Source organism: Callorhinus ursinus, unplaced genomic scaffold (assembly GCF_003265705.2).
Source record: "Callorhinus ursinus isolate GAN/ISIS: 27379988/994484 unplaced genomic scaffold, GSC_fseal_2.0 scaffold14, whole genome shotgun sequence".
Taxonomy (NCBI): Eukaryota; Metazoa; Chordata; class Mammalia; order Carnivora; family Otariidae; genus Callorhinus; species Callorhinus ursinus.
In genome coordinates, this window is record NW_027397076.1 from 35,909,033 (window position 1) to 35,930,005 (window position 20,973).

The following is a 20,973-nucleotide window of genomic DNA, read 5'->3' on the forward strand; positions in this document are numbered from 1 at the left end:
CCATTCTGATTTTTGTTTCCACCAAAACAGTAAAAAAAAAAAAACCAAAAAACAAATTGTGGATTCTTAAAATTTACCTGTATGTATGTCTTTAAAACTTCAATGGAAACTTCTTCCTTCATAGAAAAAAAAGATATAATTATAAACACAATTGCTTATGTCTACCAACAATGTATCTAATAAAAATTCTGCTATTATGATTTAATAATTTTAGTATTTATCACAGAGCAATGACTACATGCTAGGCTAAGGACTTAGCAAAGTTTATGTGTTGCCCAATTTAACCTTCCATAACTCTTTGTGGGTGATTACTATCATTGTTCACAATTTACATAGGAAGAAACTAAGAGTTTCTAAACCAAGGCACTTCGGAGGTTTTATTTACCCAGAATTATATACTAGAAGCTGCTGAGTAAGGATGTGAACCCAGGATTCTTACTCCAAAGCCTAAGCTTTCAACTACTCTATCATTCTGCCTTCTACATGTACTGACTAAAATGTTACCACCATTTAGGAAAAAGAAACAACAACAACAAAAAGAAACAAAGGTTTGAAAAAGTAGTTTGGTTCAGTTAGCTTTGCTGGTTGATTTAGGGCTGGGTACCAATGAGGATAAAGTTATGAATTTATCAAAAACCACACAGGGGCGCCTGCAGTCCGGTTGAGCATCTGACTTTAGCTCCGGTCATAATCTCAGGGTGCTGGGATCCAGCCTCATGTCGGGCTCCCCGCTCAGTGGGGAGTCAGCTTGTCCCTGTCCCTCCCCCTGCTCATTTACCCATGCTAATAAAATCTTTTAAAAAAAATTACTTAAAACACACACACACACACACACACGTATTCTGCATCCGTAGACTAGAGCCCTAAAGGGTCACCCACAGTGAATTATCACTGAGTGACCATACAAGACCATATAGAAGACTTCTATGCCAGGGCGCTTGGGTGGCTCAGTCGGTTAAGGGTCTACCTTCAGCTCAGGTCATGATCCCAGGTCATGAGCAGGGAGCCTGCTTGTTCCTCTCCCTTGGCCCCTCCCCCCACTTATGCTCACTCTCTCTCAAATAAAATCTTAGAGAAAAAAAGAAAAAAGAAAAACGACTTCTGTACCCTTACCACCATTTCTAGAAAATAACAACAAAAAAGTAGCATGTTTTTCTGATGAGAGGCATATAGCGTCACCCCTGCAAAGGACAGTAAATTGTTCTTTTTTATTTACTTTGATCTGTAGTCCCAGAGTGTGGAAAAACAAAATGAGGTGAGTCATGAAGCGGAGGAGGTGTCCAGGTAGATTATTTCTGCTTTTGGAAAGCCATTTGTTAAATTCATTCATCAAACCTATAAGCCATCAAAGCAAAAATTCAATAATAGGGATAAAAACCAAAAGAAGAGAAATAAACATTACTAAGGATATTCACTGTATTCCTATAGTACTATGAAATCACTACCTCATTGTTAATAACCCCCACATAAAACAGACCCAGGATTAAATTCAAACTATTATCTAACAATTAATAATTGCATTCAAATAGGCTGAGAGAAAGATTAAAAGATGTGGTGAGTCATGCACTGTTTTGATAACTTTTTACAAAACTGCCATAAGAAAACAAAGAACTCACAGAAAGTAAAACAAAAGTATAGTATCTTACCATCAATGTCTCCCAGGATAAGGAATTTTTGAACTATATGATAATGTTCTTGATTCTCTTCCAAAACTCTCTGAAAAAATTTTTACATTTTCCATAAATCCCACAGTGGTCATTCTATAGTATGTATTCATTAGTAAACTAAAATGTCAACTTTTGAAACAACATACATAAAGGAAAAGTTCCATATGAGGGGTCTTAGGAGATCAAAACAAATTTGAGGAAGAGAATGCCTTTGGAATATATTCCAGCTGAACAATCCTTGAAAGCAGAGAACTGTGATAAAACAATTTAATCTCTGTGAATATTTTCATGGTGAGCCAGAAAGGAAGGGCACATGTAACCTAAGTAAAACAAACTATAAGATTTCTTCAAAAACGAACAGCAATTCTTGAAAGTATTCCTTGTGTATTCTCTTCTGCACATGGCACCAAGCATAACAGAAACCACCAAAATAGTGATTAGACAGAGTAGAAAAAACTACAAGTGAACTGCTGTTGCACTGTTTGGAAGCAAATAGTTTATTTCTTTTTTGTCAAATATATTTTAATTTTTATTTCATTATCTAAATTTTCTTTCAGCATTCATTCTTGTTTACATTCAAATCTTTGCTCCATCTGGAACTGATTTTAAAATGTGGCATGAGGTAGGGATTTAGCTCTGTTTTCCTCCAGATACAACGTCAATCATGCCCATACCATGTGTGTAAATAAACCATCTCTCTTCCTTTGAAATGAAAGATCGCCTCTGTCATCTATTGAGTGCTGATACATATTTGGATCTAACAACGACGTCTGTGTTTCACTGATCTATTCATTCCTGTGCTAATTGCATACTGTTTTGTTGTATAATTATACTGTTTTATTATTAAGTCAAGTACTTCATATTATTCCTTTCCAAATTTTCTTGCCATTCTCACTTATTCTTCTACTTGTAAAATTTTCTGTTCAGAAATAATCCCCCAAAGTATTATGTTTCTATGTTAATTTTGGAATGGCTAATATTTACAATCAAATCCTCTCATCCAGGAACATGTACATCTATTGACTCATGTCTTCCAGTAAGATTCTATAGTTTCTTCAGTCCTCAAACCCCTAGTTAATTTTATCCTATATATCTTATAGTTTGGGTCAGTAATTTAAAGGGACTTTTTTGGGGGGAGGACTAAATCCTTTTCTAATTAGCTGTGGAAAGTACAGACAGGCTATGGATTTTTTGTGTAGCTTTGTCTTGAATTTAGGTACTTAAAAAAACTCACAATTCTTATTTTTTTATTAATCCCAGTAACTGACTGAATCTTGAGTTTCTAGATTTACACTTTTATCATATGTAAATATTCCCCCCTTTCTAATATTTGTATCTATTCCTTTACTTGTTTTATTTTCAATTACCTGGAATCTCCAAAATAACAGAATGGTAATAAACACTTGATAGAAGAAGCATTAATTTCTTTACTATACAAAGAAGTCACATATAGTATTAAGGAAAAGATAAAACTCAACAGAAAAATAGGTAAAAGATCTGAACAGGAAATTCACAAATGGTCAATAAACACAGGAAAACTTGCTCAGCCTTATGAATAACCAGGGAAATAAGAGTAGTACAGTGAGTTCCTATATCCCACCTAATCTGATGGATTAGCAAAAAATTCAAAGTGTGATATTTGGGACTCATGAGAATGCAGGGAAATGGCCACATTAATAAATTACTTATGGGAATATGAATTAAATGCTACAACCAGGTAATTAATTCAATATACAGCTACCCTTTAACTCAGCAACTCTGCTTTTAGGACACTTATCCTAAAAGATAGGACCAGTAGATAAGCATATATGTATATAAGAATGTTCACTGCAATGCTAGGAACAACCTAAATACCATCAAAAGAGGAATGATTAAAAAGAGTAAGTCAGGTTACATTAAATCTATATCCACTAACTTGGAGAAAGTATCATTAAATGAAAAAAATGAAAAAAAACCCCAAAAAACAAAAACCAAACAACTGGGGTGCGTGAGTGGCTCAGTCAGTTATGCATCCGGATTCTTGATTTCAGCTCAGGTCATGATCTCAAGATCATGAAATTGAGCCCTGTGTCCAACTCCATGCTGGGGCTCTTTGCTGGGCATGGAGGCTGCTTAAGATTCTCTCTCTCCCTCTGCCCCTTCCCCCACATGCAATCTCTCTCTCTCTCAAAAAAGCAAATAAATAAGAACAAAACACACCCCCCCGCCAAGTTATAGAGTAACGTATGTAGTATGATGCAAAAAACAACAAAAATCAAAATCCTATTTTGGAATATCTACATTATTTACACATATTTCTAAGAGTATGGAGAAGGATATAAAAGACAAAATAGCTATATATTTTATCATCTCTGGGGAATGAGAATAACCATAAGGTGGTTAGGAGGGAGTTATTATATAGGTTTTATTTATATCTTTGGATTATTTTGTTACATACTTCAGCTATTTAAAATTATTTAGGAGAATATTACCTAAAAATATTAATTATTTTAAGATCTAGGAAAAGTCCTTGTTAATTTTCCATTAATATTTCTCTTTTTCAAAAAGGGATAAATTAGCTTACATGCATACCCTTATTTTTAGATGAAACCAATCCTGAACAAAAGAGACAGAAATGATGTATCATATAAATATGCAATTAAGTCTCTTCCTTTTAAAGAATGTCTCTCATTTAGGGGCGCCTGGGTGGCTCAGTCGTTAAGCGTCTGCCTTCGGCTCAGGTCATGATCCCAAGGGTCCTGGGATTGAGTCCCACATTGGGCTCCCTGCTCAGCGGGAAGCCTGCTTCTCCCTCTCCCACTCCCTCCGCTTGTGTTCCCTCTCTCGCTGTCTCTCTCTCTCTCTCTTTCAAATAAATGAATAAAATCTTTAAAAAATAAAAATAAAAAAAATAAAGAATGTCTCTCATTTAGGGGTGCTTGGGTGGCTCAGTCATTAAGCGTCTGCCTTCCGCTCAAGTCATGATCTCGGGATCCTGTGATCAACCTCCATGTCAGGCTCCCTGCTTAGTGGGGAGTCTGCTTCTCCCTCTCCCTCTGCCTTTCCCCCCACCACCCTGCTTGTGCTCTCTCAAATAAAGAAATAAAATCTTAAAAAAAAAAAAAAGAATGTCTCTCATTTAGATGAGGTAAGAAAATATAACAAAGTTTCATATTTTTTTGCCTTTCAGATACATGGCACAACCGCATAACATTGTTTCCTCTTCTAGTTATCCTAAAAGGTTCTTACTAATATTTACCTTTTTATCAGTAGCTTGCAGTTCTTCAAATACCTTTTCTAAGGTCCAACTTTAAAAAGAAAACAGAAAAGGGATAAAACAATATTAATAATATGAACAAGGGCTACAAAATAAAACTTTACAGAGCATACTGCAAATCATTAGGACAAAAAAATAAACAACTCACTTTGCTTCCAAATATTCCCTAGGGAGTTCTTCAGTTTCATCCAGATTCACTACTGACGTCCGGATCTCCTGTTCTACCAAACTGTCCACCATCACCCGAAAGTAGGCCCACACTGTGTCTTCCCAGGTGTCGCAGACAGGAAGCAGCTTTTTCCCCCATGCCAAACCAGACACATAAACACAGTCAACAGTGGGGGAGGGGGAGACGGGGAAGCAGTTACTCCCGTTGATATGGACTATAAAGTCATTTTAATGACATGAACCATAATGGATTGCAAAATACCATACCAAATCAAATAGCCTTTTACCCCCACCCACACCACATCTTCTAAAAAGTTGGAACTATTAATAGATTTTTTTCCATACTCAGTTCACAATAGCATCAATTTTCCATGTTGATGTAAGATGGTGTATCAACTAAGTATTATAACATCCCTCAAATAGCTATAAAATGCAGGGGGTGGTGAGGTTTGCAAGAAGCACGCACACACGTGCACACACACACACATGCAAGACAATCCCAACAGTCACTGTCCCTTAGTGGTACTTCTGTAAAAACCTATGAGTACTATAAGTCATCAATAAATGTGTGTTGTAAAAAAATATACATATGTATTGTAATTAAATTTACAATTCTTAGAAATTAAAGTCTGATTCCATGTATTAAAACATCATTTGGTGTATGGCATACATGAAATTAAGCAGCTCAAGTCACTATTCTATTTCATGATATGCTGTCACTGCTACTCTTAGAAAGTAGCTTAAGCCTTATATGATGATTAACAATAAAAAAATTAAAATAAAATAAAAAAAGAAAGTAGCTTAAGCTTATAAAATTTATTACATGAGTATTAGAATATGTATCTGATTTTGTCCCATAGGAAAAAGGAAGAATTAAAATAGATTACGTACCTGTTTGAGATTCCCACTTAAAGCTGCATAAATTGCCCTCTCATATCTATTAAAAAGTTCCTGAAATACAATGAATATAAATTTGAAATATTGTCTTCTTAGTATGTCAATTTTTTTCATAATCTGGAATTTTACAATGTCTTCTAAACTGAACTTATTTATTCACTTGGTAGTTTCTAAACTTTAAAGATCTACTGGGGCAATAAGAAGGACTCCTTGGTTTGCTGATAGTTAGTGCTGAAATCTTCAGGAAAAATCAACCATCTAAATTTCAAATACAGGATGAAAGATCCAACTCTAACGATGCTTTGATTACTTATCATAGTTAAATTTTATTCCAGATAGAAGTGGTGTAGGTGTTTTCCTCTAGGAAGTTCCTCAATACCTAACACTACTTGATACTTATCTAAAAACATCAAAACAAGGCACCTGGGACCTGTCCTGCATCAGTCTGCATTTAATTCCTAAGCAGGGCTAATTACATTCATCAATTAGTCCATTTTACTATCAGATTCTATTGATGGCATTTCCTGTTTTCTTATCATCTAAACAAGACTTCAGAGACTTTCACTATATACCTGAGTCCTCCTCTGCCTTTGTTTCCAATCACCCTCTGGACCACTCTTGCTCCCTTCCTTTCCACCATCAATATTATCCTAGGACAGGACCTTAATACTTAGTGTCTGAATAATTCCGACAGGCTCCTAACTAGTTTCTCAGCCTTCAGTCCATTCCATTTTTAAGCCTATTTTTCACCGTCATGCTGATCTTCTTAAAGCACTGTTGCCATGTGCCCTCGAGGTTTTGATGGTTCACTACTAAATAGGATATGCTCCTTCTTTAGAGCAACACTTGAGGACCACCAACGCCTGTTCTTAATTTATCTTTTTCAATCATCTTTTCCATTAGTTCTGTTACAACCTTTGTTTTAAAAATGTGAATTTGTTCCAGTGCAACTGATCTATCAGGGAACAACTTAAACATAATGCAAATTTCTCATAATGCACAATTTCATCTACAAGAAATACTAGGTGAATGCAAAAAAACACACCTAGCTGAATGGAGCCAGTTATAAATACACAAAACTAACATACTTCAAACATCTACCTGCTACCTCACTTCATTAGGTGTATTATAAGCTACCTCCATCCATATCAAGTGTTACAATTTTCATTTTCATTTCAGCTAACCTCCTTCTACACCTCACAGTAACTCACAAGCTGCAACCCCTGACAATTCCACAGGTACACTTCAGTGCTTTTTCAAGGTAAGGTGCTACATTTATTGTAGCGTTTGTGTATTTCCTGTTTAACAGTGTTTTGTTAAGTTTTTATCTTTTGATGTATCACTGAAGGATTTTTAGTACTGTGCTCGCAACTCTATTTTCCCCAAAAGACCTGTGGGTTTTCTGCACAATTTTGCATGCTGTTGTGATTTTTTTAGGAATGCACAGGTCCCGTGGTGTCATAACAGAACTGACTCTACTTCCTTTCATGAGCTTTCTGCTCCAACCTGATAGAACTACCACCTCCCCTTGGGTTTTCCAACTTACACATCCTACCAAGAATTCCTTCCTCTTCTTTTCACACCCAACAACTCAAATCCCAGTAATTTTTCAAAGTGCGATTCAATTCTTTCTCCTAGGAAGCCCCTGCTTATTCTCGGAATTCATTTGGTACCTGCTTTGTATTTTTGCCTTTTATCAGTGTTTAATTCTTAGTACTTAGTGTCTGAATAATTCTGATGGGTAGTTAAGCCTGCCCACCCCTATTCTTCAATTTGATCAGAAGTTTTTTGAAAATAGGGGCGCCTGCCTGGCTCAGTCAGTAGAGCATGCAACTCAATCTCAGGGTTGTGAGTTCGAGCCCCACACTGGGTGTGGAGCCTACTTAAAAAAAAAAAAAATTTTTTTTTTGAAAACAAACTTTAGTCTTCTAGCGCTCTGAATGTTTCACAGCACCATCAGCAGGCTTGCAATTAGAGTAAAAATCAGTATCAGTAAAGACTTTCTGGTATCTTACATCTTCTGCCATTCTCCAACAACTTATTTTCCAAATGATTCTATATGGATTCCCTTCTACAGGTTCTAATTCTGTTCCTATAAAACAGTAAAAGAAATACAAATTTATAGTTTAAAACAGAGAACTCCTTATTTCAACAATTTCTAAAAACAAAAGCTATGCTTCATAAAGACTGGCATTTAGAGCTAAATATATCCCTAATTCTCAGAATCAAACCTACTAAAATACCTCCATTCACATTAGGGTCATGATAGAGTTTCCAGCCTTCAAGTGTTGCAGCTCTCCATGCCTGACCACAACGTTTACAGAGTCGTTGTGCCTTTAGAAACAAAAAAGAGCAGTCAGTTACATAACCAGTGCGGTACTGGAAAAGTACTTGTGCTTTATAGAAAAGTATAAGCAGGGGCACCTGGGTGGCACAGTCAGGTAAGCATCTGCCTTCAGCTCAGGTCATGATCCCAGAGTCCTGGGATCGAGCCCCACATCAGGCTCCTTGCTCAGCTGGGAGCCCGCTTCTCTCCCTCTCCCCCTCCCCTCCACTTGTGCTCTCTCTCTCAAATAAATAAATAAAATCTTAAAAAAAAAAGTATAAGCAATATATGTCAGGATTAGATAACTTAAAGCACGATGTTGCAAAGGACAATGTAGACAACTTCGCCACCAGCATGCATGTCTTTTCTGTGGTCTCCGCCTTTCTTTCTTTCCCTAATAATCCCTTTGCTCTTTGATTTTGGGCTTACTAACTGGCTCCCATGGTGCCCACAAGCATTTAATTCTGCTAGACGCAAATGCGGCTAAAAAGGTCAATGATCCCTGATTCACACAAAAGTATTATGAAAACACTGTTAGTCTCTATAATGACAAGGCGCTAGTGCTCACTCGGCCCACTGATATTTATGTTAACTGTGACCAAACAGATCAGCTTAGACTAACCAGTGAAATAGATACGTAACCTCTTTAGGAACTGTCTCTTCCCCATTTAGTTCATATGGTCTGGGTAAGATCCTATGATCCCACCTCTGAACTCTAAGATTAGGGATGTGACCTAGTAAGAATCACTCCTAGGGCTCTTGCTGGAGATAGTGAGAAGGAGACACACTTCTTCTGCTGGAATTGCTAGCTGGCAGAAGGATGTAAGCCTGGGGCTGTTGGGTCATCATTGACATGAGGAGTGGCTTCTTGAGAATGAAGCCACAGAGAGAGGGACAGAGCCAAGAGCCTGGGAAAGAGATGGTATCCTAGGGACATCTTTTGAATTCCTGGATCCCGCTTAAAACCAGATATAACCCCCTATACTTCCCTGTTCCATAAACCAATCAATTCCTCCCTTGTAAATAACCTGAGTTGGGTTTCTATCACGTGAACCTAGAGAACCCAATTAATATGACCAGTTAAAGAATATCCTACCCCAAACATCATTCTAGATTTGTTGCTATTAAAAATTATAAATGTAGTAACATGGAAAAATGTTTTGATATGTTATCTAAAAAAGGATAAAAACTGTATATAGAATCTTGAAAACATTTTTCTAAGCAAAATAAATCAGATACAAAAGAACAAATATTGCATGATTCCACTCACATGAAACAGCTAGAATAGGCAAATTCATAGACAGAGAGTAGATTAGAGGTTGCCAGGGGCTGAGGGAAGGGAGAAATGGGGAGTTATTACATAATGGTTACAGAGTTTCTGTTTGGGTTGATGAAAAGACTTTTGGAAACACAGTGGTGATGGTTTCACAAAATTGTAAATGCAATTAGTGGCACTGAAATGTACACCAAAAATGGTTAAAATGACAAAATGTGTTATATATATTTTACCACAGTGGGGAAAAAAATGAATAATGCAATGTATCAAAACTATTGACTTGTATATTTTAAATACAAGATAAAGGATGAATTATATGGTATGTGAATTATATCTCAATAAAGTTGTTAAAAAAACCTCAATGTATTATACTATGATTATGATTATGTTCAAAAGAAGTACAAAAGAAAGGTCTTATCAAAAGATAATAAACACAAGTGCTGGCGAGGATGTGGAGAAAAAAACCCTTGTGCACTGCTGATGGGAATGCAAACTGGTGCAGCTGCTGTGGAAAAAACAGTAAGGAGGTTCCTTAAAAAATTTAAAATAGGAAAACCATATGATCTAATAATTCCACTTCTGGGTATTTATCTGAAGAAAACAAAAACACTAACTTGAAAATATATATACACCCCCATGTTCACTGCAGCATTATTTACAACAGCCAAGATACAGAAACAACCTAAGTGTTCACTGGCGGATAAATGGATAAAAAGATGTGGTACATAGATATACAATGGCATCTGCACCAACACGGATGGACCTAGAGGACATTATGCTAAGTGAAATAAGTCAGACTAGGAAAAATATCATGTGACCTCTCTTATTATATTTGGAATTAAAAGGGTAAACAACAAAAGCAGCTCATAAATACAGAGAACAGTGGTTGCCAGATGTGGGGGTTGGGAGAAATGGATGAAGGGGGCCAAAAGGTAAAAGGAAAAAAGAAAAAGAAAAAAAATCTTGTTCTCTTGTCAAGTCTTGAGGCTCTAACACTTAGTTTCTTCATAAGGTGAAAATGTTAATGAGAGTTCTCATTTACTGAATATTTACTATGAGCAAGACATTGTGCTAGGTACTTCACATGAACTGCCTCACTTGACCCAACGAGAGAGGTGCTAATTATGTGCCTTTAATAAATGAGAAAACTGGGTCCCAAAGGTGATTAGCTTACTCATGGACACACAGTGAGTGGTACAGCCAGACTGACCACACTGTAATAGAATAGGCACTAAACTGGGATCAGAGCCTTGCATTCCAGCTTTGATTATTTCACTAATCCTGTGACCTTGGAAGTCACCCAAGCTCTCCGGGTTTCAGGGCTGTATTATTATTTGCTTGTAAATGGGAACGATGGAAAATATGGACTTTATTGAAGTCCTTGCTATCTCTAAGAAAAAAAAAAGGCAGAATAAAAAAAGAGTGCTGTAAGTAAATAATAATAATAATAATAATAATAATAATAAAACCCCACTATCTGTGGTTACGTAAAGGTAGTGGGACCTTGAGAATTTTTGTTTTTCAAGGCTTCAGTAAGTGATATTTTTGTTTTCTGTTTTTTAAAATACATCCTTATTTGCCACCGTTATTTCCCACATCACCAGGCAGAGGGGCTAGAACTTAAATATTTTCTGAATAAAATGAGTATGTAATAACCACTTCTTTTCTTAGTTAAAAAATAAGAATGATCCTTAGTAATTCAAGACTTACTACCATAAGAAATTACAATAGTTTGAACTAACATATATCTACCTAAAGAACATCACCAAGAAGACTGCAAAACAGGTGCAAGCTCCCAGGCATCAGACTGTCTCACCTCAAGAGTCAGCCAAGCCATCCAGTAAGCTGTCTAATTAGATACTTCACATTCTATACGTAAGATTTTAACTATCACAAAAGAGATTTTAAAAAGTAAGATTAAAAGGAAGAAGTCTGAGGGCCATTCAAGGGTAAATAGTGTCATCCAGAAAAGCAATTAGGGTCAGACACATTCTTAACTCTTAAAAATCAGAACTAAAAATAAGGGGGTTATGCCTAGGGTATGCAGTACAACACAGGGAGGCAAAATTTGACTTCCAATTTTCTATTAGAGTTGCACAAACAAGAATGCACTGCCTTCTGAAAACGTTCAAACAGAAAGGAGATCCAGAAATACTGTGGAAGAGATTATTGTATCGAGGAGACATACTAGGTGTCACAAAGATCCCTTACAATTTAAAGAGTCTATGACTTTGAAGGGGCACCTGGGTGGCTCAGTCATTAAGCATCTGCCTTCGGCTCAGGTCATGATCCCAGGGTCCTGGGATCAAGCCCCGCATCGGGCACCCTGCTCAGCGGGAAGCCTGCTTCTCCCCCTCCCACTCCCCCTGCTTGTGTTCCCTCTCTCGCTGTGTGTCTCTCTCTGTCAAATAAATAAATAAAATCTTTAAAAAAAAAAAAAGAGTCTATGACTTTGAAACTGAAGAAGCAGGGATATATGACTTACCTCTTCTGTCATTCCAGCACGGATTAAAGTAAAAAGATACTTGAGTAATCGGACTTCATCTTCTCTATCCAGATCATCAAGGGGCATTTTCTGTCTAATGGGAGCATCTGGGTCCTACCCTCCCCCCAAAAATCAATGATAAATTCTTTGGACCCACATACATTTTAAACATCACCAAGAGATGATAAATCTTCTGAGTTTATATACTGAAATAAATTTATTTACAATTCAGTTAAGTAACTAAGGGAGTGAAAGTACCACAGGTGTTCCGGATAGCCACACAACTGTCTGCTGCCCATTCAAAACAAACTCTGTTGGCCCACCAAGGTACACGCCTAGGTCAGGCAAGGCAGTAACACCACTATGGCAGCCTAGCCAGACAATTCTAAAAATGCCACTCATCATTCAAGCTGACACATGAGCTGTACTCTGTTGTAGTAATTACACAACCAAGGTAATTCTAAACAGAATTAGGCCTAGATGGAAAATGAGCACAGAGAAAAAACTAAAGGGGGAGTTGACAATACATTCTGTGACTTGAAAATGCTTAGCTGGTACTCTGAGAACATATGGGAAGAGAGCCCATTATGGAACTAAGGCCAAATAAAACACACCGGTGTCCAATAAAAAAATGTTTTAAGAACACATTTCTAGTAAATAAAATCCACCTAAAACAGTTATTCCCACCTATTTTTCATAAATAGAACAAAATGTGCCTTTAAACATTTGGGATAACATACTGTCCTCACTTTTGCAGCAAAGAGCACATGTGATCTTCATGATGAATTTTAAGTGAAAAACTATTTTAATGTGACTCTTATTTCAAATGTTACTAAGTGTATGGTATTATGAATATCAATTCAGAAAATAAAGTTCATAATAGGTGAAATAGCTCCTTCACAAATATTTTGCAGACTGATACAATCATTCAGTTTTGGAACACTGTCTCTTTCTGGCAAGAAGGAAATCAACACTTGCCAGATGTTAAGATTAAATGATTTTTAGTTGCTTGCTATAGGGTAATTTAGCTATGATTTATTTCAAGCTCTTCTAGTAGTTACCAATTTTCACCAAAACCACTTTTGTTACTCAATGGAATTTTTTTCAATTTTTCCAATTGTTACTTATTTCTCTCACTTTTCATTATAAACATTTAGTTCACATGTCTCCACCTGTCACAAAGCTCTACTCCTTTATTTCTACAAGAATTAGACTCCTGTTCTTTTCAAATCTACTGTTATTCCTATTACTCATATCCTAGAATGACCTTTCTAACCTCAAACTAATTCAAAGCTTTTTTTCCCCTGCTTTTTATATATAAGAGCTTTCATAAATCATCACCTCATAGTTGAAGAGTCAAACCTTACTGTAAGACCAAAATTAATTTGTTTTTACAGCTGGCAAATCACTTTCTCTACCTTCTTTTACAATTTACAAATCAGGGGCCATAGATATGTTCAAATACATTCCATCAAATTCAAATGCAACTGAGTAGTTTGAGTTAAATGGTATATGCAAACCTTTGGGAAACCAAAACAAGGATCTGTGTGAAAGAAAATTCTCAGCCTTTAAAAAACAATCATGGAACCTTGAAGACAACTTTCATTTCAATGAAACTTACCAATTCGGTGACAAGGGGACGGACACTTCCTATGTAGGAAGGTAGCTGCCGCTGTTTCAGGGTATGTAGGGTATTTTCCCTGCAAGAAAAAGTACAGAAGTTTTTACAAGAGTAATTTTAGTAGGTCTATTTAAGACAATAAAATCAAGTCAAAGTAAGAAAAAGTACGCATTATCCTTTTATTATTGAGTTGTAGTTCTTTATTGGCTACAAGTCTTACACGTTTCTTCCAGTCTGTGGCTTGCTCCCTTTTATTTTCTTAATGATGTCTTTAATGAGAAGTTATTCATTTTGATGAATCCAATCAATTTTCCCCAATTACTGCTTCCTATGACCTAAGAAATTCTTGCCTATCCCAAGTCACAAAGATGTTCTCCCATGTTTTCTTCTAAAAGCTCTGTGGTTTTAGCTTTCGTGATCCATCTTGAATTAAGTGTTGGGTATGGGTGAGGGAGGTGTCAAGGTTGACCTTTTTTTGCATCAATACCCAGTTTTTTCTGCATGGTTTGTTGAAAAGACATTCATTCCCCCCACTGGACTGCTTGATGCCTTTACTGAACACCAACTGACCATCTAATGTGGGTCTGTTTTTGGGTTCTATATTCTGTTCCACTGATTGGTAAGAAAAGGAGACTAACCATAAAAAATGTGCAAAAAAATCCTTAAGGCATTTTACCTTAAATTTTTAAATTTTAAATGAAAATTGCTTTTTTCCAGAAAAATCGTAACTACTCGAGATTTAATTTTTAACAAACACTGAATAGCACTAAGTTCCTAGTTAAGCAGAGAAAAGATATAACAATGGACTTGCAGACTTTGTACAGGCATAACTGAAACACAATCTGAACTTTTTCTTCAAGACTTGAAATAAACTGTCCCTTTAACTTAGGGATGCTATTTGGTTTCAAGATCCTAAAATAATTTAGAAGGATTGAAGGATTAACGACCAAAGTTTTTTTTTTTTTTTAAATCACAAGTAGCTGGAAACATAGCTGAAGTATCTTCTTGATGATCGAATTACAATTATTAAGGAAATATAGCCAGTTAACTGAAAACACAAATCAGACCATGTCATTATTCTATTCTCAAGGTTTTCTATCACATATAGAATAATGTCCCACAGGGCGCCTGGGTGGCTCAGTTGGTTAAGCGACTGCCTTCGGCTCAGGTCATGATCCTGAAGTCCCAGGATCGAGTCCCACATTGGGCTCCCTACTCAGCGGGGAGTCTGCTTCTCCCTCTGACCCTCCCCTGTCTCATGCTCTCTCTCTCTATCTCATTCTCTCTCTCAAATAAATAAAATCTTTAAAAAAAAAAAAAAAAAAAGAAGAAGAATGTCCCACAACCTTACCCTGGCAAAGGTCCTAGAGGATTTGACCCTCTTCAATCTCATTTCCTACCATACTTTTCTTTGCTGTGTTCACACTGGCCTCCTTGTGTAAATACTCTACATTTTCTGGATCTTTGCAGTTTCTGTTTCTGCCTAGAACACTTGTCGCCCAGATGTTTGCATGTTTTGCCTCCTCTCACTCACTACTTGTTACTTCCTCAGAGAGGTCTGCCCTGATTACCTCTTCTATTTAAACCTGTACCCACTGTCATCCTCTATCTATTAACTCTTTTTTTCGAAGCTCTACTTACCCAACAGGCTAAATATTTGTGGTCTAACTCTCTTAAATAATTATAACGCCTTAAAGGCAGAGTTTTTGTCTGTTTTCCTGACAGACTGAATAAGCAGTAAGAACTGAATATTGTTGAAAGATAAAACCAATGTTGAGTGACTTTAAGCATAAATATTTAGTAACTTACCAATATACTGATTTTGCATAAAACTCAATATTATCAGAAAAATCTCCAATTTCATCTTTGGCAATGCTCTCTAGCCAATCCACCACCAGCTAGGAAAGAGAGAAAAAAAAGAGTATTAACTATAAAATCTGTCAGTGTTTTATTTGAAGTGGTACTTATATCCTTAATTCAAAAAAGGTTTGTTTAAAAAAATACCAACTAACAATTTTTCCAACCATTTTTTACTTTTTTAAGATATACAAATATGGCAAAAGAATGAAATGTTCTATACAATTCTTCAAAGGCTATGCCTGCAAATACTAGGGCTATTATTCAAAAACTGAAGAACAGGTTCTTAAAGCCTTTTAATTACAAAAAATCAAAAAGAAAAAAAATTTTTAATGTTTTAAACTTAAAAAAGTTTCAGTTCTCTGTATGTCATTTACCTTTTCTCCATGTTTCATAAAAAAATATTTCAAAATTCTAATCATACCTGACTTTGGCGGACAAGTGAATCTCGCTGAAATAACGCTTCCACCACCACTTTCTCACTGGCATTAAGAGCCTATTAAAACAATTATTTGAAGGAAAGAAAAAAAAAAAGATGTTCAATATTATTTTAAAGTGAATCTGACATAATTATATTTAATTACCCATAAACATTTAACCATACAATAAATCCGTATATTCATATTTCAAAAATTTTCATAAGTAAATTTCAAACTGCTACATCAATTTGCAGGTGCTCTTACTCAATACTTTAATTCTTTGGCTACACTCGGAATTTTAAAACATTACTTCCCCATAAGTGGTGTTGTGGGGAAAAATAAAACATAGAACAAAATGAAACAAACAAAAAAGTCTTAATAAAGGGCAGTATGTAGTCATGTGACGTATCAGAAAGTGAACATTTAAAAACTTTAAACTCTTTTCACTTTACATGGCAGAAGTTGATAGGTAATAAAACTTAACAATCCAAGGGTCTTAAGACTGACTTTAAAAGCCAACTTCACATAAATATTAGCAAGTAATATTAAGCAGTATATCAAAAGGTAAGATATTGTGACCAGTAGAAGTACAGGTCAAATCTACTAATTAATCCATCTTATTTGTGGGTTAAAGGAAAAAGCAACGTGAACACCTTGACAGATGCCAAATGTCACTTGATAAAAATATCTTCATAATTAGAAATAGAAGAATATTTTGTCAATATAATAAACTATCTAGTTGAAGCCTATAACAAATGTAACTATAGAGAGACATTCCTTCAAAATTGAGAAGACGGGGCGCGTGGGTCGCTCAGTTGGGTAGGCATCTGACTTCGGCTCAGGTCATGATCTCAGGGTCCTGGGACTGAGCCCCGCATTGGGCTCCGTGCTCAGCGGGGAGTCTGCTCGTCCCTCTTCCTATGCCCCTCTCCCCCCGCTTGCACTCTCTAATAAATAAAATCTTTAAAATAAAAAAAAAAAATCGAGACGATGAAAAGAATTCCTGTCAATTATTCAACTTTACTTTAAAAGTTCTAACTAATACATAAAACCAGAAAAAGAACTAAGTAGTAATAAGTATGGAAAAAACATCAAAGTTATCACTATTTGTAGACTGTAATGAAATAGTGTTTATAGGGGCACCTGGGTGGCTCAGTCATTAAGCATCTGCCTTCAGCTCAGGTCATGATCCCAGGGGTCCTGGGATCAAGCTCCATGTCGGGCTCCCCACTCCGCGGGAAGCCTGCTTCACCCTCTCCCACTTCCCCTGCTTGTGTTCCCTCTCTTGCTGTGTCTCTTTCTGTCAAATAAATAAAATCTTTAAAAAAAAAATAGTGTTTATAGAATGAATTAAAAGATTGAAAAGATATTAAAAATATTTTAGTTTCGTGAAAGAGATTAACAGACATGTATGATTGAAATCATTTACTATAAAAATGTTTATTTATTTTCTCCTTTTTAATGTATTTATAGTTGTTTCAAACATGAATTACTTTTATAATCAGAAAATAAGAAGCAATTAAACCCCAAAAGGCTACCTGGTCTTTATGATTTTAAGGCATATTTTTACGTAGTTTCCATGTTCTTCAAACAGATTATGAAAAAATGATGGGAGATTTATGATCTTGTTCTGAAGAGCTAACATAATACACCAAAACTGGATGAGGATAAGTCACAAAAAAAGAAAATACATTTGCAAAAGTTCTCAATAAAATATTAGCTAATAAAATTTAGTAGTATATTTAGGAATATATGATAACAGAGTTTATCCTACTTGAAGATAACATTAGGAAAATGCAAGCCATTACATTGATAAATAAAGCAGATATTCATGGAAGCTAAAACATATCTGATTGCATTCAGTATCCATCCCAACTATTACCTAGTTAAGAGGAAAAAAAAAAAGCCATTAATCTGCAATAAAACAAAAGCATTTTTTTTTTAAAGATTTTATTTATTTATTTGACAGAGAGCAAGAGACACAAGGAGAGAGGGAACACAAGCAGGGGCAGTGGGAGAGGGAGAAGCAGGCTTCTCACAGAGCAGGGAGCCCGATGCGGGGCTCGATCCCAGGACCCTGGGATCATGACCTGAGCCGGAGGCAGACGCTTAACGACTGAGCCACCCATGCACCCCAAAACAAAAGCATTCTTATCAAAAGTCAGGAATAAGAAAAAAATGCCTGCTATAACTAATACAATTCACTGCTGTACAGGTGTTCGTAGTCAATGTTATAAGGTAAGTAAAAGAAATAAGAGATTAGAAGGATTAAAGGAAACTTATTATGTGTAGACAATTACTGCCAATGTAGAAAACTCAATAAAATCAAATGAAAAAACCAGCTGGAGCTAGTAAGAGTTCAGAAAAATGTCTAAATATGAGCTCTACCCACAAATCATTAACCTTCTATTTGACAGTAATAACTAATTAGAAAATGTAAGGACAGAGAGTCCCTTCACAATAGGATTTATATAGACTTTTATAGAGAAAAGTACAGATTTATATAAACTATAAAAAATCTAAATAAAATAAGTGGAGGGTTGGGGTAAATGGAAGATGGACATTAAGGAGAGCACGTGATATAAAGAGCACTGGGTAATGAGCATGTGATATAATGAGCACTGATGAATCACAGACCTGTACCTCTGAAACCAATAATACATTACATGTTAATTTAAAAAAATCTAAATAAATGGAGCGATGTGCTATGATCATAAACAGATTCAACATGTAAAGACGTCATTTCTCCCCAAATTTATAAATTCAATACCACTTCAATAAATACCCCAAAAGGACTTAAAAAAAATGAAAATTGTAAAGTTAGCTGGAAAAAAGTGTGCAAAAATATATTTTTAAATGAGGAGGGAGACTTACCTTGCCAAATATCAAAACTTCTGAATTACAGACTCAGTTACTAATACTGGTTTTCAAATGAATCACTCAATAAAAGAGAAAAAAGATCTATGTATAAATATGATAAGTACATTTGTTTGATAAGTGGTGTTGGACTAAATGGATACCCATTTGAAAAAAATTCAATCTCTTTCTTACTTCAGAGACAAAATTACTCCAGGCGAATTCCAAGAAAATGAAGATTTGGGTTTAGAAGAGAACATTGGAGAATATTTTAAATAGGCAGGAAAGGCCTTCCTTAATACGACACATAATAATGAATGACAAAGGAAAACCTGACAGATGTGAGCACATAAAAATCGAAATGTCTGCTTGACAAAGACCCCTTAAGCAAAATTGAAAGACAAGTAACAGAAGACTATCTTTAACATATATAAGAGGAAACAATTGGAAAATGAGCAAAGGATATGAATATAGAATTTGTATTAAGAATATTAATGCTTAAGAATGAAGAACACTCCACCTTGCTAACGATCAATGATATGCATATTAAAGTAACACACTTTCCCTCCAATTGGCAACAACAAATGATTGATATTAAACATCTTCACCCACCGTCAGTACATTCCACTGGAAGGTAATATGATAATCTCTATCAAACTTTGACCCAACAATTTCACTTCTACAAATGTAGAAAATTTTGGAATATACAGATAAATATGAAAAATGCTCATTGCATTACGGATTGCTATAGCAGAAATACTAGAAGCAACCTAAATATGTCCATCAGAATGTCTGAAGAAATTATGGTTCACTTATACTCTGGCATACTATAAAAAAATAAGGTAAATCTACATGAACTGACATTAAAAAAGATATTGATGAATAAAAAGAAACTAAGTATAATGTATAAATGAAATCATACTATACATGAAGAAAACTATGTGGACATATAAGGGTACACAGAAGACTGTCTGGTAGCAAACTCTCAGACTGAAGAGTAAGAGAGATAAAAGAGGACTTTTACCTTTTACTCTAATATAAATTGGTATTTGATCATTTTATGAGATTGTGATCTTTTACTTGTAAAATTTCTAAAATGAAGACACTCAAGATGGTCAAAAATCAAATTCTATTACTAAAAACCATTTTAATTTTTAAATATTTATAAAGAAAAAAACTAAGCTTAAGCTTACCGTAACTGCAAAAGTATTTTCCTCTTCTAATGCAGACTGTACTCTGTCTCTGAGGAAAAATAACACAAAATGCAAAAGCCTTAATTTATATATGAAATCACTTTTTAAACTACATATATACACAAACCTGCATTCTATCCAGCATAAACGAATGAGTTTCCAATCAAACTTAATCATTCTTTAAAAACAAAGTTACAAGTAATACCTTCTGGATTTGATATGGAGACCTGAACAAAACCAATACTAAAAATACACACTGCAAAAAGTCTGTCTTGGCTACCTACTAATGGAGATACCTAACTTTTTAATATAATGTTTTCACATGGCAAAAATTAAATAATCTGATTTTCTTTCAAGATTTTCTCATCACGATGAAAAAGCAACAGAATGTGAGCCAAAGCTACTGAGCATCTGAAAGAAGGAAAATGTGGTTAACTTCTTTCAAAGTGCCGCCTGACATGAAGTCTGTTTTTCAGTTCTTTTTCTTATCTACCATCTCCTAAGTATTGAAGTATTTTCACCACTTTCCTTAAATCGTTATACATATATTCTTGGGACCTACTAGCTTTATGACCTAGCATTTCCCTCTTCCCTCCTAGCTCACCCCCGACAATGATCTAATGACAAGGCAATCGAAATGATAAATATCAAAAACAGCAGAACCTATTTCCAAACACATCCCACTTAAACTTTTAAATTAATTTGCCTGTTGGTTACTCTGTGTTTATTTCACTGATGAGTCAGCCCTACACAACTTTACCTGTACAAAGAAGCCAGCAGCCTCCATGTGACCATCTCCTGTTGAAGAAGCCAGAGCATACTGGCTGTTTTTGAGAACTTCTGAAGTCCAGGTGTTGCTCGGCTCACTATTTTACTCAGTATATTCACCTGATGTAAAAACACAGCGGTAAAGAGGTTTTCTATCATTCTGAATCATAACTTTGTATTCTTC

General features: G+C 35.5%; 1 protein-coding gene across 2 annotated transcripts in view; it reads right to left on the reverse strand.

The window, feature by feature from the left end:
- Window positions 1–20,973, reverse strand: part of NUP107 (nucleoporin 107) — a 47,999-nt gene that overhangs the window by 12,866 nt on the left and 14,160 nt on the right. For both annotated transcript variants that reach the window (XM_073900684.1, XM_025883010.2), the window contains 14 exons: window positions 20,782–20,909; window positions 20,022–20,070; window positions 15,978–16,049; window positions 15,506–15,594; window positions 13,697–13,775; window positions 12,076–12,189; window positions 8,232–8,322; window positions 8,004–8,080; window positions 5,983–6,042; window positions 5,072–5,217; window positions 4,906–4,954; window positions 1,647–1,716; window positions 1,217–1,335; window positions 78–116 (listed from right to left, as the gene is read on the reverse strand). In XM_073900684.1, coding sequence (XP_073756785.1) covers window positions 78–116; window positions 1,217–1,335; window positions 1,647–1,716; window positions 4,906–4,954; window positions 5,072–5,217; window positions 5,983–6,042; window positions 8,004–8,080; window positions 8,232–8,322; window positions 12,076–12,189; window positions 13,697–13,775; window positions 15,506–15,594; window positions 15,978–16,049; window positions 20,022–20,070; window positions 20,782–20,909 — 1,182 coding nt within the window. The remainder of the gene's footprint in view (window positions 1–77; window positions 117–1,216; window positions 1,336–1,646; window positions 1,717–4,905; window positions 4,955–5,071; window positions 5,218–5,982; window positions 6,043–8,003; window positions 8,081–8,231; window positions 8,323–12,075; window positions 12,190–13,696; window positions 13,776–15,505; window positions 15,595–15,977; window positions 16,050–20,021; window positions 20,071–20,781; window positions 20,910–20,973) is intronic.